At 42.1% G+C, this 17,532-nt stretch overlaps 1 protein-coding gene and 1 long non-coding RNA gene across 4 annotated transcripts in view; one reads left to right on the plus strand and one right to left on the minus strand.

The window, feature by feature from the left end:
* The window catches only part of LOC142362299 (uncharacterized), a 69,508-nt gene extending 54,316 nt beyond the window's left edge, over positions 1 to 15,192 (plus strand). The window contains exons 3-4 of the long non-coding RNA XR_012764929.1: positions 13,519 to 13,745; positions 15,144 to 15,192. This is a non-coding gene — a long non-coding RNA (uncharacterized LOC142362299). The remainder of the gene's footprint in view (positions 1 to 13,518; positions 13,746 to 15,143) is intronic.
* The window catches only part of LHFPL3 (LHFPL tetraspan subfamily member 3), a 260,058-nt gene that overhangs the window by 70,242 nt on the left and 172,284 nt on the right, over positions 1 to 17,532 (minus strand). For all 3 annotated transcript variants that reach the window (XM_075429283.1, XM_075429282.1, XM_075429281.1), the window contains exon 2: positions 12,724 to 12,960. In XM_075429283.1, the coding sequence (XP_075285398.1) occupies positions 12,724 to 12,960 (237 nt within the window). The remainder of the gene's footprint in view (positions 1 to 12,723; positions 12,961 to 17,532) is intronic.

Genomic DNA, 17,532 nt, shown 5'->3' on the forward strand with positions numbered 1-17,532 from the left:
GTTTTAGGAGTAGCTCCAGAATATTAAAAAAGATTCTAAGTAGCATATAGAGTGCCATAGTGGGGACCAACGTCACCGTCCACCAGGACTTCTCGCCGTGCTTACCCCATTTCCCTGCTGTGCTAACTGCCCCTGTGCTCCCAGTGCTCTGAAGGGCCCTGCATGTTACTGGTAATCATACATATACAAGTATCTATGCTTCAAGGCTTGTGAGACCACACTAAAGGCAGCACTCTGTGAAGTGATGAGCACAGAAGCTGAGAGTGGGGCACCACTGGAAGCATGTGCACTCACATCCATAGGCAAAAAGTAAGGATTTGGGTGGAAAGGGAAAGAATATGAAGATCCCACTAACCCCTTTCAGACAAACCAACACGATACAGACTGTTAGTTGTTCTGTTTCCCTGCTGGACCTCACAGCACCATGAACTTCCCTTCCTTGACTTCTCTTCATATTTCTTCACTAAGTCAGATCTAGTCTTTGCCTAGAAATGGGGAGAATTGGTCTCTTCCAAAGTGGACACCTTATGAGAGTCAGAGACCCAAGCAGTGGCCTTTGGACTTTTTCTTTGCACCCAGCTCCTTCTCCAGAGGTTCCCAGGTTGTTCTTTCAAAACCACTTTCCATAGTACAGAGAGCAAAGGTCAGTATTACCCTATCCACAAAAGTCTTTTGAGACTGATGTTGGGTGAGCACGTACTCTATCTATCTGCATGGACATTACTTGCACTGAAAAGCAATGGATGGGCTTCAGCTGGACTGAGGGAAGAAGGTGACACCTAGGCAAATTGTTTGTGATCAGCATCTTATATAGAAATTATTCTGAAATATGAAATCCTATCAGTTCATGCTGTAACTCTCAGGACTTAGCATTTTTAGAACATTTTTATACCTATATTTGTGTCTGAGTACAACTTTACTACCTCTAACCTTTGTGAGAACTGCTTGATAGATGAACACACACAGTCTCAGATGCCAGCTGCTCACTAGTGTATAAATGATTGATCAGTGTATAAACCTGCTGATCTTCTGGCATCATTGTAAACATACAACTTCTAATTGTTTCACAGAGCCCTTTTAGGAATTTATTTAAGATAAGCTTGTCAGTCCTCTTCAGGAAAACAGTTGGGCTGATGGTTAAACTGGAAGATTTATTGTACTTAATAATGTGTCATCTTTGCCCATATGGGCTAAGAATTAACATCCACAGAGCAGCAGGGAGCATACTTTTAAAACTGAGGCAGAACAATGGAGGGCAGTTTTGGTCTTTAGGTAGCTGCTGCCTCTGCTTGGAAATGCTGAGGCCACATGACAGTGAATGCTCATAGGTTTTCAGCTTTCATTTTAAACTCCACAATTAGATGCTGAAGGCTAGTTCCAAAAGGGGACAGAAATGCAGCCTCAACGCTTATAAAAATTTTTATTCTCCCAAGCAAAATTGCTCCTTAACCATTTGGTGTGACTTCTTTCCATATTGCCAAATCCAGCATTTCCATTAAGGATGCAAGTACTGTGTTTTTGTGGCTGTTCTCCTAAGTAAGGCACTGTTACACTTTGCCAGCATGGCTTCTGTACCAAATTTCCAATCAACACTTTGACAATGTTTTCTTTTCCTTAACATTTGAAACACATTGAATGATTTCTAGCACACTTCCACTTTCCCTAGTAGTCCAATATTTGTCTCTGTAGGATATATGATGTCTGATCTTTATTGCTTTATCAGAGTTTTATTTGCAAGGGGCAGCCAGTTGTTATCATTGGAGTGTTATGATGGTTCTTCAAAGGAAATGTGAATGTATTTGATACACACCAAACACTAAAACAACGAAAAAATGTTTTTTGAAACTCTGTGCTCAAGGATTAGTATAAGTAAGATTCATGACCATTTAAAAAGTGCATGAATTACTCTAATGGATTCAATTTGCTCCCAACCTCTAAAATTCTTACTGATTTCACAGGATGAATAAAATGCCCACTGCATAATCATGTCCAACATGCCCAGTGGAAAAGCTTTGAGGATTTTGGTTCAATAATCTACTTTAAAATAAAAAGAATAGTAGTAAATATTTTGTATAAAATGAACCCATTTTAGCTATGCCAATCTAATTTGGTTCCTGAATGCACTTTTTTTTGAAGTAACCACTAAATAACTGAACTATTGTACTCTGCAGAGATTCCAGATGCATCCATTTTAGCAGGCATTTACATAACACTGCTGTTTTTCTCAGCTCTTATCCAACGTGCACTTATCGTTCACATATATTATTAGAGTAGAAATGTAAAAAGTACAGCTAAACTATTGTCTCTGTGTTCAGGAAGCAAGAAATTATCTACCTTTACATCTCATTTCTGGTAGCCACGCTGGTGAATTTACTCAGTATTTCAAGATGGTTGTCCACCTATTAGACCCTCCACTGGGCATTCAGGGTCTTCAACTACACCAGACAGTAAGGAGTATTACTACTGTAAAGATCTACCTTTATTGACTGAACTGTCCAAGTGCAGTGAGAGGTTACAAAACCCTTGGAAGAGTGGGGAAGGAAAGTCATAGGGAGGCACAAAGTGCCCCAAAACTGTTAGTTCAGAGAACAGGGCTTATGCTGGGATGTTTCTGTGTCTGAATTCAATGCACATATAGAAAAGAAAGAAGGCAGTTCCTGGTCTCCTCTTCATCTTCATGTCTTTTCATCTCCCAGTGAGGAAGAAGGAGGAGACAGACCTACAGCATCCAGATTTTCTCCAGATTGCTGGGAGCCAGTAGCAATGTCCATTTTTTCTCTCTCTCAGCTGCTATGGTGAAGAGGACTGAAGAAATCTTCATGTGTGTTAGCAAATGGCTCATTCTATAAGCATGGCCTGATGCAAAATGATACGTCAAGGAGCAAGAAACATACCCACACACTGACAGAGAGCATGTAGGCAGTCAGCTGAACATGGGCTGGAGATGTGCTGGCAGCCAGAAGGGCTGCTGAGCGTCTTGGCTGTAGACAAGGAAATACTGAGAAGTAGAGGGGTTATAACACCTCTGGGTACGGCAGAGTCACAGCCACTCCTGTAAGCGTGTCCAGCTCTGATTCCACAATTTACACAGTGCTGATTGATAAACTGGAGGGGACTCAGGCCTTCCTACAGCATGCGTGATACGAGAGCAGTTTAAACGATCATGCTGATCCTTCAGCCTCTTATCAGACACAGACTTATACAACGAGCAGCGAGTTTTGGTTTCAGCATGCACATACTAGACAGGAACAACACACTCAGTGATTGGGAGAGAATCATTTGGGAACCTCAGAAGGCAGGAGCTGAGGGAAACAGCATACAGGAACTGGAGCAATGGTCTGTCTTGTGTCAAACACTACCACCTACAAAGCTGCAAGTGCTTTGAGATGAAAGAGCATTTTGAGATGAATAACTTTGTGCAATGACATCTTCATGCTAGCTCATTATGATCCTGAAAATTTTTAGATTTACAAAACTAAGGTGAAGGTGGTTCATAAGATCAGGTGTGCTGTGGTGTTGTAAATACTTTTAGTCCAATGGGATTGCAGCTAAACCTACATTTTCAGTTTTACCATGTCTATAGAGTACATTTCATGTCAAATGCTCTTGAAGTAGGTGCATAGAAGTATTTCTGACAGCTGGATTGCTTGCATGCTAAATGCCTGAAAGACTAAACATAATAACATGTACCATGTGCTATGAAGAAATTCATTTATTTCATTTAAAAACACCAATTCAGACAAAAAAAATCCTCCAGATGCAAGAGACAGGCAAAACATCTTTGGATTATAATTTCACTTGTTATCTCTTGTGTTCCTTTCTAGCAAATGAAGTTAGTACACACTTACAGCAATCTTGAGGGCAAGATTACTCATCAATGTCATGTCTCTGGTTCCTCTTTCACTGCTGTTTTCTGGTATTATATCAAGTAAAACTGTACAGATATACCAAAGTCAAGAGCAGAATCCTAACTTTCAGCTGCAGCAAACTTGGGCCTGGTAGGGTCATCCCAGAGCCAAGGAACTAAAATAAGTGGGTGCCCTAGTTTGGGCCAGGCTTCCCAGGAATCTAGGGAGAGGTCAGTGGGAACAACAAACTGGAGTCCACCAAGCTTGTCATTCAGGAGAAGATGAAGGACTCAACAGAAAGCGCAGATCAACTTTGGAAGTAGTCCAGAAATAACAGGAACCGTTTCAGGGTTCTAGAATAAAGCAATATAATAATGACTGGAGAAACAGCTACTCTGCCAGCACCAAACAGATCACTTTTTGCTTACTACTGTAGTAAGCCATCTTGGATGCTATCTGTAACAGAAACCAGAAACTTCAATATCTCAAATATCTCCTTAGGTATGACTTATACACCTCATTTGGTATAACTTTGGAAAACAGAGCTGTCTGTCTTGCCTTCATTTGGATTTTTTGATAGCTTGTTTATTCTGAAGCTTTTGACAACATCCTTTTTGTTTCTGTTGACACTATGCCCAGTAAGGGAGAGGCTACCTGTATTTTTTCCTCAGATGTTTTGTCTGCAGATAGAAAACCATCCTGGCTTTACGGAACAGAGAGTCAAAACAAATTCATGGTGGAAACGAGATAATGCAACTAAAAACTTTTTAAATAATGAGAAAAATTTCCAAGAAAATGGCTGGCACTTACTTCAGAAGGAGCAATTACAGGTCAGTTCTACAGGCTTCCTCTGTGTGCAAGGACAAGACATTAGGGCTGGTGTGAACATCTGGACAGCCCGGGCGTCCCTCTGAAATGGCAGGCTGGACTGGGCAGCAGAAAAAGTCCTCATAGATCAGCTGTTCCCAGTCACAGCCCAGATTCTTGGCACAAACCTGCCTTTATTTTTCAGTCTGCGTTAATGCTTTGCCCAAAAACATTCATGCAAGAACAGCTGAGTCACGAGCGCTCCTGTCCTCTACTGTTCCTCCAAAAAATGTGGTTTCTATCATTAGGAAAGAAGGTGTGCATAGTGGGGTATGATAATCTTTGTGTGTGACTAGCCCTACCCAGAGTGAAATATGTGCCAGCTACTTCCCTTTTATATATCTATGTATTGTGAAATATCTGATTTTTTGTCCAAGCTTCAAAACATCATTTCTGATGCAATGACTAGTGATGGCACAGTCAGACCTGTCACTTTCTAGCTCAGTAAATACGGTATTGCTTGTAACAGGACATAGGCTTTGTTATAAGTTAACTACACAGATCTCCATCAGTCCAGGCTTTGCATGTACTTGTCTTGACCAGCCCAGAGATTTGTTTCAGCTTGTGACAGCACTTTCTAATGACTTCATCCCCCATTCCCATGAATGACGTCACTCCACTTTGTAATGCTCAATCCCTCTGTGCCTTGCTGCCCTACAGAATTTTTCAGCTAAGCACAGAGCCCCTACAATGCATTGAGTCCCCTATCCCATTTAAGAAGTGTTTGAAGCTGCCTGGCTTTTTGCTGTCATCATGCCTGTAAGTCCTCATACTTGGTCATGAGCTCGTGAAACGGAAAGATAATTTCGGTAACCGAGCTATTGTATGAGACTCTTCACAGAGTGTAACAGCAAGTGGGATCCACTTTTCTACAAGACAGAAAGTAGTTCACCATGTTTTTCCTTCCTTAATCAGTGGAGACCTAGGAGTCTTTATTCATGGTCTCCAGCTTCTTCAGTTAAGTAATTAATGCGTATGCTTAGGACTGATTTTACTTTCTCATTATAGAAAGTACAGCTGGAAAGGAACTGTTGGATCAGCTGATATATCAATCAGCACTACTGCGAGATTGACCTTTATGTAATAAGGCACTTTAATCAGCTTTCGACTTTTAGTTTTGATGCCTCATTTTCCTGCCCTTAAGAGTATCATCATTTAGCACACTGGTAAAGTAGTTCCCTGCTACAATACTTTTATCAAGGCTTACTCTCAGAATATATACTTTAGTAATAATTCCACTACTCTTCAGCTTTTCTATTTCATCTTCCATTGCTGAACCACAACATACCTTATCAACAAAGGCAGTCTCATTCCCCCCCCATTTAAAAGACACAGAAACTGAGAAATCAAATGATAGATCCAAGCTCAGGGAGAGAACCAGGAATCAAACTCAGCTATTCTGAACACTGCTCCAGGGCTTTTGCCTTGCTGCCACTCGATACCAGTAGAAAAATCTAAGTAGCTTCTCAAGTGCATATGCATGTGTTTCTCACATGCCTGTAATCACAAAAGCAGACATTTTCAAAAGGAAGACCTTGAAGTGTCTTCTAAGTATGTATTCAAGAACCTTGACTTCTGGTCTCACTCCCAGTTTCTTCCCCTCAGTTTCTACTAAAACCTTGAAAATATCTTGATTTTCTGCCTGCCTTAGTTTGAGGAGATTCTTTTCTCAAGTTGGAGGTTCTCAGACTTCCATCTCTGATCTCCAACACCAGTGTCCTACACAAAATACTGTGGACTGCTGTGGAGGAGGGGGCCCAAAAATCCTCGGTCTGGAGCTGTTCTGCTTTGTGTGACAGAATTCAATACACACTGGGCAAGAGAGTGCATAACACTAAGGTATTGCAAAGTGAAGTCCTGGACTTGGATACAATAACTGTTCATATAGTCCTTGGATGAAAGTTCATACCTTGGGCATAGATCCTACAGCCGTTCTATGAGAATCTTCTTCCTGTAGGGATGAAGTTCCCTCTGATGCCACCACAGTGAAATCTCCATGCTTATAGCTTCTCTTTTTAAAATGTTATTTATATAGTTGAAGTTACAGGTAAATGGTCACCATTATCTAAAGCAGGAAATTTTGGGGAAAAAACTTTGTTAAAAAAAAATCTGTAGGTTTGGCTTCTAGTTGCAGGTTTCTACATGAAATATGTCTTGTACTACTTGCCTACTGTTCTTATACGCAGAGCTCCTTGTAGCTCTTTGTGGAGGTGATACCTGAAGGAAAACATGTTTTAATTAAACAAAGAAATTAACAACTGGAGCTAATTGCAGTGATGCTATGATACATGAGCCACTTGTCAGCTGAAGCTGAAAGAGAACACATGAGCTCTTCATAGCTGTGACAAGACTTTGTTCTTCGCTGACATGGCAGAGAATCATGTTTTGAAGCTAGAAATGAGGGCCAGGAATTCCCAACCTGGAACCTATGGCTGCAGGCTTCAAAGAGGAGCCTGATTTTGCCTTTGAAAACCAGGGTACCTAAATATTTCTCCTTTGAGGCAAGAGCATAAACCTTTTGACGTAGTTCCAGCTTCCTCTGGCCAGCTGCAGCCTGGCAAGTGCATGTGGTGGGCTGTCTATAGCAGTCCATCACAGATCACTCCCCAATGAGTTTCTCCCACATTCCCCTTCTCAAATGGCAATTCAAGTGGCTGAGTCGGTTCTGAGTTCAAAGTCACCTTAAGTGCTTTGAACATGGAGTGATGCACTGAAGCAGCAAGAGGCTGAAGTGCGTGACTCTTGAACTCTTTAGAAAGGAAGGATGGGAGGAGACTAGGAGACATGAAGAGGAATACCCGTGTGGAAAAAAGAAGATAGTAACGGAAATCCTGTAATTTATTCTTGAAAGTATATTTATTTTGAAAAGTACATGCTAACTGAAATGAAAAGGTACACTGACTTTTTGTGTATCAGGAGGAGTCAGGGGGTACACAACTTTAAAAAAAAGGGACTATATGTTTTTATTGGATACAGAACATGGGTTTACAGGGGTATACATGGTGTTCTGACTGGATTTGTTCTCTTTATTACTACCGGGGCTGTTGGCAATTCTTTTATGCATTGTAGATATATGGGAAAACTTAAAGCAGGTATCAATATTCATGTATGTTCACCTAATCTGGAACAAGATAGCCTGAAGGTTTGTGAGAGTATGCCATGAGAACTACATGCTGATAAGCAGGGCTTTGCAATTTTGCAGCAGTTTGCACATGCATTGTGACCTGAGCTATTTTCCTTTCGAAGAACGACAGCTGATGCGCACTCTGTCGTGTAGTCCCTCGGTGGGACAAGTGCTCCGCTAGCCTCCTGTCACTCAGCTTCAGATACTAGGCCTTTTGCAGATGGGTTTCTGTTGCAGTGGCAGTCATGTGGGTAGACTATTCCTGTTTACAGAAGATGATTCTCTAGCCAAAGGTGTGCACATTGCTGTGCAAGACTATTTTTTTCTTTTACAGAAAATTGCTTTGTCACTGAGAAACAACCTCCCCTTAGCTTCTGTCTTTAACTGTGTTTATTCGGCAATGACTGCAGCTCATGTAGGTGGGCAGAGCCATCCTTCAACAACCTGGGTCAGGCCCTGACGGCACTGGTGTGGAGAACAATGAGGGTGTAAGTGTCACCCAACCGGTAAGTCCTCGGCTGGGCATCTGGAACTGAGCTCTGCAGCAGGCTTTCTGCAACGTGGCTGTTGGGAGCAATGTGGTGTAGTTTGAGTCTGTGTGAGTTGCGATCACTGCAGGGTAGATGCATCCTTCAAATCTCCGGTCTAGCTCCTGGCTCCTTTTATCTATTTCAACATTAGACTTGCAACCCCAGGAAATCTTTAGTGCAAATTCTTTATCTGTGACCATACCGGCCCCAAAGATGAGTCAAATGTTGAACACAAACACCTTGTGAATCTATTCTATCCATCAGAAAAGTCACAGCTGTCCACAAAGTGCATCATCCACCTGCTCTGACTGATATTACTTAACAGAATAGTTTCTTTTGAATGCTCTTGTATTTATCACTCATAATACAGACCATATTACCACTTTCCAACATAAAAGTAATTGCCTTGCACTCTCAATTTCTTTGTGAAACTTCTCATCTGGTCTCTTCTCCCTTTGGCCAGAAATTTAATTTTATGTCATTAAGACATTACAGTTCAAAATGTTAAATTACATCGTTACACAACACCTCAAGGTTTACGCCTGATGTTGATGGCTCGCTCAAAATGGTGTTGATGAAGGTTAAAGCCAAGATGAATTCTGACGATTTTTGTTATCGCCCTGCATGCCATTAGTTTAATAACGCCAGCCTTTAAGTCACTACTATTAGTTCCTATAAATTAAACAATGTAATACAGTTCTCTCCCCTTCTTTTGCTAATGGCATAAACATAACTTGAAAGTCTTATTAGAAATACCCTTTAAAAGGTAGTTTTTTAAATGAAAAAGGTACAGATTGTTGTGTAAAATTTACATGATTAGGAAATGGTATTAAATATAGTATAACCTGAAGAAAGTCTGCTAAACTTGAGTTGTATTTCTCAGGCATGAAACCTGTGTGGCAGTTTACTCTCATACCTAAGCAAAGAAGAAATGAGCAAGCACTGTTTTTATCATGTAGTGAAAAAGGAAACTTTCTTTTATGGCAAATATACAGCTGTCTTCTGCCATGAATAATTTTAACAGCCAAATTCCTTTCTTAGGAGCATTCATTAACCTGTGTAAACATACAGAACTGTAGTAATCAAAAGCACAGAGCAGGTGGACAATTCAGCACAGTAAGTCTACAGAGAAGTACAGCTTCCTCTTTTTCTGTAATTTTCTCACCTTTTTATCATCCTGTTGCATTTCATACACTTTTAACTGTTTCCTTGTCACCAATGCTCAGAAACAACTGTGGTGCCAGGTACTTGCACAGTCACCGCAGATTCTCATTAATGAGCCTGTGGAAGCTGATCTGCAAGGAAGCCTTCAGACGGAACTATTACCTGATTAAGAAAACAGCTGCCCAGCTGTCTGATTGTTGCCTAATCATTTCTTGTTCTTGAAGGTTTTTCCACATAAATAAACACTGTTGTGACTCTTCTACTTAATTTACTGTCTCTTCCCCTCTGCTGAGCTACCGCATAATAATATCTACATGTGTGGGGTAAAGCCGTGGCAGCAGAGAAGAAGTGACAGGGCAAGCAAAGGTTCCTTTCGGGTGCGGTGTTGGTTGCTCTCCAGGTGCGTTCTCCCAAAAAGCCATGACAGAGCCATGACTGTCCCTTAAGGGGACACCTGGCTTACCACAGCCTGTAGGATGTCCAGGCTTGCCACCAGAGGACATCACCACCACCAAGGGGAAGCAGTCCCTGGGTTCCCACCCAAAAGACAGCCCTGACCATCAGGCAACATCCTTTATGCCTTGGAAGACAGCAGCAGCACAGGGACTCCTCCTTGAGGATGCTCCTCATCCATACCTCCTAATCTGGAAGCAGGAGCCAGCACAAGTCTGGAGGCAGACCTCTTGTAGGTGAGAATGGGGAGTGTTTAATATTCAAGGCTGCTTGTTATAAGGGCTTTGACTTCACATCATAAAAGTAGCTGGGGAGCCTAAGGATGGGATTGCTTATATCCTTAGTCTTATCTTCTTGTCTGTATGGGAGGTGTGTTAGTGACATTTGCATATTTTGGTATTTTGGCATCCTGACCATGGCACACGGCTAATTTACATGTTGACTAGTGCTGTTGAGTATTACTTCAGCATTTCTTAATCCAAAAAGAGGCCATGGGGATGTAGTTTATGGAGTAAATGTCAAAGCCCTCTTGCATGTGCAGTGTGTGCCAGGGGTACAGACAGGAGCTTGTTTGGCGCCAACTTCAGGACAAGTGTTGGCCCTAATCTTCTACCAGCTTCTTCATCACTATGGTGTAAGTAGCAACACCCTCTCTAACCACAGACCACTGCCACAAAACTGGTCACCTGAGTACGCAGCCACTGACTGCCAGGATTACACAACCTGCCTCACAATCCTGACCATATGAACCCAAACTCTTCCTCCTAAACACTGTGGGCAGCATCCACAGTCAAATGACTGCTAGCTGCTAGATTTGCCCTGTTGTTGCTTAGTAGAAGCTTCTTGTGAAGAGAGGGGAGATTATGTCCTTTTTAGAAGACAGGTTGCCTCTTTTTCTTTTCATTTGAAAGACAGTTTAGAAAGTGGTGAACATTAGGCTTGACTGTGAAGGACAAAGTGGGATGAGTCCCTTTTTGTTGAGTGCTGGTTTGCTTTGAAGCTGATGGTGTGGTACATTTCTGTGCTTAATCCAAGGAAAACGAGGTGCTGAATGGTTTTGTCCGACATGCTGAGGACCAAATGTTCTGGCAGGAGCTTGTGCCAGCGATGTGAGAGGTGATTGAGTCTCCAGAAGCTGTTTTTGCTCATAAGGTGCCAAAACAGATGAGGTTCTTTGATACAAATAGTCGTTGGGTTCATGAGCTCTGTATGGCATAGACAAATCAGACACAGTGCTGGTGCCAAAAGCACTTGTGGCATAACTGTGAATGCCCTTCTGATAAGTATTTTAATTTTCAAAGGCAAATGAGTATTATCCTTACAGAAAAGGGCCACAAAGGCAGTCCTTGAAACCCATGCCCTCAGTTTACCTGCAGAACAGATGTACACGTGCAATTGCAAGCAACGTACACTGTCCTTAACCCACAACATTAGTAGCCTCTAACCAGGTCTAGAATCATATGTGAAGTTCAATCTTCAAGTCCATTTATCTTTGGGCTGAGTGTGCTGACTGTCTGCAATTCAGCAAGCTGGGGCCAGTGTGGTGGTGCTTTCAACTACATGGATAATGATCCTTCTGGAGCAGGACTGAGACCAGCTATTTTTGTACAACGCAAGCTGCCAAACAGCTTCTGATTTCCGATCCAGTGGTGAAGGGCTCCTAATATCTTTGCTATTATTAGAAGCAACATACACAATTACAAAGGTGGCGGATGAGCTGAATGCAGAACCCTGTACTTGGGGACACTTGGTGAAACTAGTGGGGGATTAATGTGAAATAGATAAAAGAAAGTACTGCTTTAGCAGTCGGTAGTGAGCTTCAGGAACTCGCTGCCACATGGTGCTGTAGAAGCCAACAGTATCAGCAGGTTCAGAAGGGATTAGATAGATCCAGGGACAACAGGTCCATTAAAAAGACAAGGCAGGGACGTGTCCTCTGGGGTATCTGTCACATCAGATACGCAGCTGTGGATGCTGGGGGAGCACAAGGGGAAGGGCCTGCAGAACTCAGCCAGGCTTTCACACGCCCACCAAACAGCATCTCTCCTCTCACAACTGTGTGATAAACTGCTGGCCTGAGCTAGTTTCATGTTCTTAATCTAGAAGTGTGTTTTATCACCAACCCACTGCAGGGACACTCAGCTACCAGAGCATCCTGGATTTCTGTGAGCTGACTAATGAGCTCAAAGCAACACAATCAAACAAGAACTAGGATCCTTCTTCATTGCTGGCTCTGATCCTTAGCCCACCGGTGCCTCGCTGCATAGGCAGTCCCATCACACAGCTCACTGCCAACCTCCCAGGTCAATGCTCCCTCCAAACTGTGTACTGTGCTAACACATAGGCCATATTACAGCCATTCACATTACAATGCAAAATCCGAAAGGAATCAAATGAACAAGGCTTCCACGAGGTACAGAAAAAGATGGAGACAGTGAAACTTCAATGTTAGTGAAATAATGCACAAATGGGTAACACAAAAACATCCCATCTACTGCTAAAAACTGTTAAGGCTAAGTCATGCAAAGTACAGCAATTATGGCAGTTTCAAGCTTTCTTAGATTTTGGAGGCTAAAAAGCAAAACTTCCTCTGCCCCTTGCATTTCTTCTTTCCCAGCAACTTCGGAAATCAGCCAGCATGCCAACTTTTAAGCATAAAATAAAATGAAACCGATCATTGTTTTTAAGCAATTGCCCTCGAGGCCGCCCAATAATAGTGTTTCTAAAGCAGTCCTACCTTTGTTTTCCAACTTGAGCTCCTCTGCTAGCAAGCTGTCTTGTCTGTTGCCAAGCACAAATGCCAGAAATGAGAGGATCAGGGCATCCAAGATTCCAATAATTGCCAGGATATATGCCCAGCGGACCGAACAAGCCCCCAGCGTGTACTTGTCTGTCTTTTCACCACACATCCGTTTTACCTCATCTGAATCCCAGCCATCAGGAAAAATCATACAACCCAGGACGAGACAGGCAGCTTGGAGAAAAAAAGAAAAGGAGAACAATGGGATAATGAGACCAAACTTTTGTTTTGATGAGAACCTACACAGTTATCATTAAAGCAACACACTTTTTCATCCTGAGCTTCAAAGCTAGCTTACTTAAAAAGAGGTCACAGAATTTTATGCCGTGATTAAGTATGTAATATAAGAACTAAAGAAATTACTTCAATTGCACACCTTGCATAAAAAAAAAAAGTTGTATCCTGAATCCCTGGCCAGTTTTGGTACCAGTATAATCACATTTCCCTGGTGAGACTGATTTCTTCATTGTAATATGAAAGGCTCACACAAAACAAAAGGGGAAAATGATTAATAACATGGATATTCAAAGGAAACACTGGATTATTGTCAAATGGTCAGGCAAACAAACCAGAGAAAAATAGAAAAAAATAACTACCTATCATTTCTGGTAACGTAAATGCTTGTAACACACATAGGTAATGGCAAGGTTTGGGTTTTCTGTTTGTCAGTTTGCAGTATCCCTTTAACTGAAATAGGCTTTATGCATATGTTTGTACTCCTCAAAAACACAGGCACAGAGATTGTTCTGCAAGGAAAAATAAGCTGTCAACATTGCTGTCAACTTCTGACCTGGTTTACCTGAGGAATCACCACATGACGCCTCAAACACGAAAAAGTGCTGATCTTTTTAATACCACGAAGAAAGAAAAGCCTTTACCTCCACGGAAAGCCAGCCGATGTTGACCACCAGCCACTCCGGGCAGGGGTAGCCGCACTGTGTGGGGGACAGAGGCAAAGGGTGGGTGTTCATCCATCAGCCTGGGTGACTGCTAAAAGGCTGAATTTCATTTTTAAGTAGCAGACATTTGCTTTGACACTTCATTCCCAGGGAAACTGCCCTGCTGTGGGACAGCAGGTAGTGTCACGAGACGAAGTGGCTCTTGTCAGCAGGCAAAATGATATGACAAGTTTGTTTTTTCAAAAGTGATATGCTCCATCAGCTGAAGCACTGTCGATCTTGCCTGCTGGCCAGCAGCTGTTGTGACCTCCCCTACCTGGACAGTGCTGGAGCGTGGGCTGAGCACGCACAGATACCTGTGCCCAGCCACCCCCACCTCGTGTGGGACATGTGTGCTCTTGGGTTAGGAGACCTGAAGTGTGGCTCGCACTGGGTTCTGGAGCATAGTCACAGCCCTTGCCCCAGCATCTTACCAGCCTGATTATGTAGTATGTTTGGGTCCACAGCCTTGGACTGGGACAGGACTTGCTATTCAGACATGTGTCCCAGGTCACAGGGGAGCAGCCTCCTTGGAGGTTACCTGCTCCTTTTCTTACCGAACCGCGTGCCTTGTGGTGATGGGTACCATGGCAGGGATGCAGCACCAGGGCTTCTGCCCCAAGAGGACACAATGTGCCCTGAGGTGCTGATACATCATTGCAGAAACACACACAAAAAACCCCAAACCCATATGCTGAATCTTCATTAAAGTGGTCACTCCCTGCTAAGTCACTAGCTGAGAAAATCCACGGGCTGGGAAAACATGCCAATATGCCAGTCTCATAGCACTGGACCGAATGTGTTCCTACATATAAGACGTGCGTGGGACCTGGCTTCCCACTACACGCAGGGACTGCCACTGGGCACAGCTGAAGGAGTGCAGCCAAGGCATGACTTTTACCTTGCAGGTTGCTTTTGAGAATGACTTTCCCTGGGAAACCCCATGCAGGTTGGCCTCGCCGTGAGTGATGTGATGGACCAGGTCGTCTCCAGAAGTCCCATCCAACCTGAACTGATTTTTGGGTCTGTGGCAGGGAGGCGGTACATTCGTAACAGGGGACAGAGCAGTTGGGTACTCACAGCACATTTTCTATCAGAGCAATGGGAATAGTGCACGGAAACACCTAACTGCAGCCCTTGGTCATGCTGACGGACTCGTTGTCTTGGCTGAAGCAAACAACCCGGGAGCAGCACTAGCCAGGGCAATGGTATAGGGGCACTTCAGTAGGGGACGATAGGATATAAAAATTAAATAAAATAAGAACAATCTGAAAATAAGGGTTATGTTGACTGGGTTAATTCCTCAGTTTTTATTGCATTCAGGAGAATCAGAAAATCCATATGCTTTCAGTAGTTGTCTGTACTGTCTTTTCTAACTTGGAAACAAGCATATTTCCAACGTTAGCCCTTCTTTCTTAGAACGGCTGATCAGATACAATGGAACCTAAAGAAGAGGAGGCTGAGGAGAGATCTTATCGCTCTCTATAACTACATGAAGGGAAGTTATAGTGAGGTGGGTGTTGGTCTCTTCTCCCAAGTAATAGGTGATAGGATGAGAGGCAATGGTCTCAGGCTGCGTCAGGGGAGGCTCAGACTGGATATTAGAAAAAATTTCTTTACTGAAAGAGTGGTCAGACATTGGAACAGGCTGCCCAGGGAGGTGGTGGAGTCACCATCTCTGGAGGTGTTCAAAAAATGTATAGACATGGCACTTAGGGACATGGGTTAGTAGGCATGGGGGTGTTGGGGTGATGGTTGGACTTGATGATCTTAGAGGTCTTTTCCAACCTTAATGTTTCTGTGATTCTATGATATTTTATGAGTCTTCATATTATACTGGTGCACTGTGCTCTAAATTGTAGGTATATGTTGCAATTAAAAATAATACTTGTGTGGCTTTTGGCTTTTTAAACGGTTGCTGAACCTGACTGCTGTTTGGAAAACATAGTTTCTACACAGAGTAGCTTGTGCAACCACAGCTGCTGTTGCTTTGGGAATTGCAACAAGTTCTTGTCTTTTCTGGACAAGCATAAGCACTGTCATTTTACATACCTCTAATGCACACAAACCAAAACATGCCTGAACTGAATCAATATGATGAAATACTGGAAGAGAGACGTGAAAACAGAGCTTGGGAATGGTATTTTTCTTTTCACAGCTCTACAATTGCCGTAGACAAAGCCTTGACAGCATGTGTGCAGAAAGAATCTGACATAGAATAAAAGCTGCACCGAAGGCGTTTGACAAATTCTTCCTGAGCAGTTCATTTGTGTGAAAATATAACAGCTGATGATACTTTCAAGGACAATTAGGCTTAGAAACAAGGACAATTAAGATAAGGACTGATTTACTCAGAACATGCAGCTTCAACAAATTGTAAGTTGCCTATTGCCTATTGCCTGCCTTAACTAATTCACACTATTTTGTAAGCTCTTCCAAAGATTTTAGAGACAAACTGTATAACAATTTACTTTCTCAAGCTTGTTACACACGCTTCCAGAAAGATTATTTCTCACAGTCAACACATAAGCATTGCCCTCACACTTGCGAGGGACTCCATGGAAATGATGCAGCAAATTCTGCATGCTTCTATGTTCATGAAAATGTCCACATTTACCCAGGTAACTGTTGGAAAAAGTTTGATTTACCATATAACAGCAACTACCAAAGCCAGTTTACTTTTATTGTCCTCAAAATGAAAGGAAGCTTAATGCTCATATAATGATCAACAGATGTGGAATTTTTCTCCTAGTTATGTAAGAATAATTAGCAAATACTGACATCTCTGTGGGTTTTCATTACATAGCACATCAGACATATGTTCTTAGTACTTCCTAAAAATAATTTAACTTTGTTCTTTTCACCTAGGTAACTACAAATATGGGCCCTTATCTCAGGAACTCAGTGCACAGCTTCCCAGCTGAGTTCCTTGGATTTCCAATTAACTCATCTTTCCTGAATTCTGTTCCTGCATGCTTTGATATCCTTGCTTAACTTTCTGGAGTCATTCTGTTGATTGCAATTGGACATCTCTTGGTAATAAGACATACAGGTAAATGGTGGTTGGACTAGATCCCTTTGCATAAAGGTGGATATCAAAAAGGTGGTATTATCTCCTTTGTCTATACAGTGTAGATGCTTTCTACTAGATGACTGCTTGGCCAGCATCAATCATACCTTTCCTGTAGAGGTTAACATAAGTAAGAGTAGCCAATCTTGAGTCTTCACTTGCTGAGGGAATATTTTGTACTGAATGCCTTTAAGAATACAGGCTTGCTCAATAATATGAAACAGGTTACAATTCATTTATCAGCTACAAGACTGAAAAGACAAGTATAAAATCCACCTACAGATCTACTTTGCATTGCTAGAAATTTTTACATTTTAATCCTTCTGAGGAGGATTAGAAGATTTTTCTCTAGAAGAAAACTACTTTCATTTGTAGAGAAATTTGAAAAATGGAAACCATTTTAGGCAATTTCAGTGAAACTGCTAAGAGATGATTTTATAACACAGATATGGGTCCTATACCTTTGTCTAAACTTCCACTGTCTCTAATGACAATGTGACTGCAATGGAAATGTAACAAAGACTACTTCTGTTTTACTACTATCCACTTCTAATAAATTCAGAAACTTCTGGATTTGGAAAGCTCACCTATTGAAGGAAAAGACTTAAATCATCAGTTCCTATAGACTTTTTGATTCAAGTAAGGAAAAAGTTAAATCGGCATCAGCTGAAGGCAGCCTTCTGCATGTGAGCTGAATACATTGGATTAGCACCATCTTCCCAAGCCTGCAGACAGCCC

Source organism: Opisthocomus hoazin, chromosome 8 (genome assembly GCF_030867145.1).
Source record: "Opisthocomus hoazin isolate bOpiHoa1 chromosome 8, bOpiHoa1.hap1, whole genome shotgun sequence".
NCBI lineage: Eukaryota > Metazoa > Chordata > Aves > Opisthocomiformes > Opisthocomidae > Opisthocomus > Opisthocomus hoazin.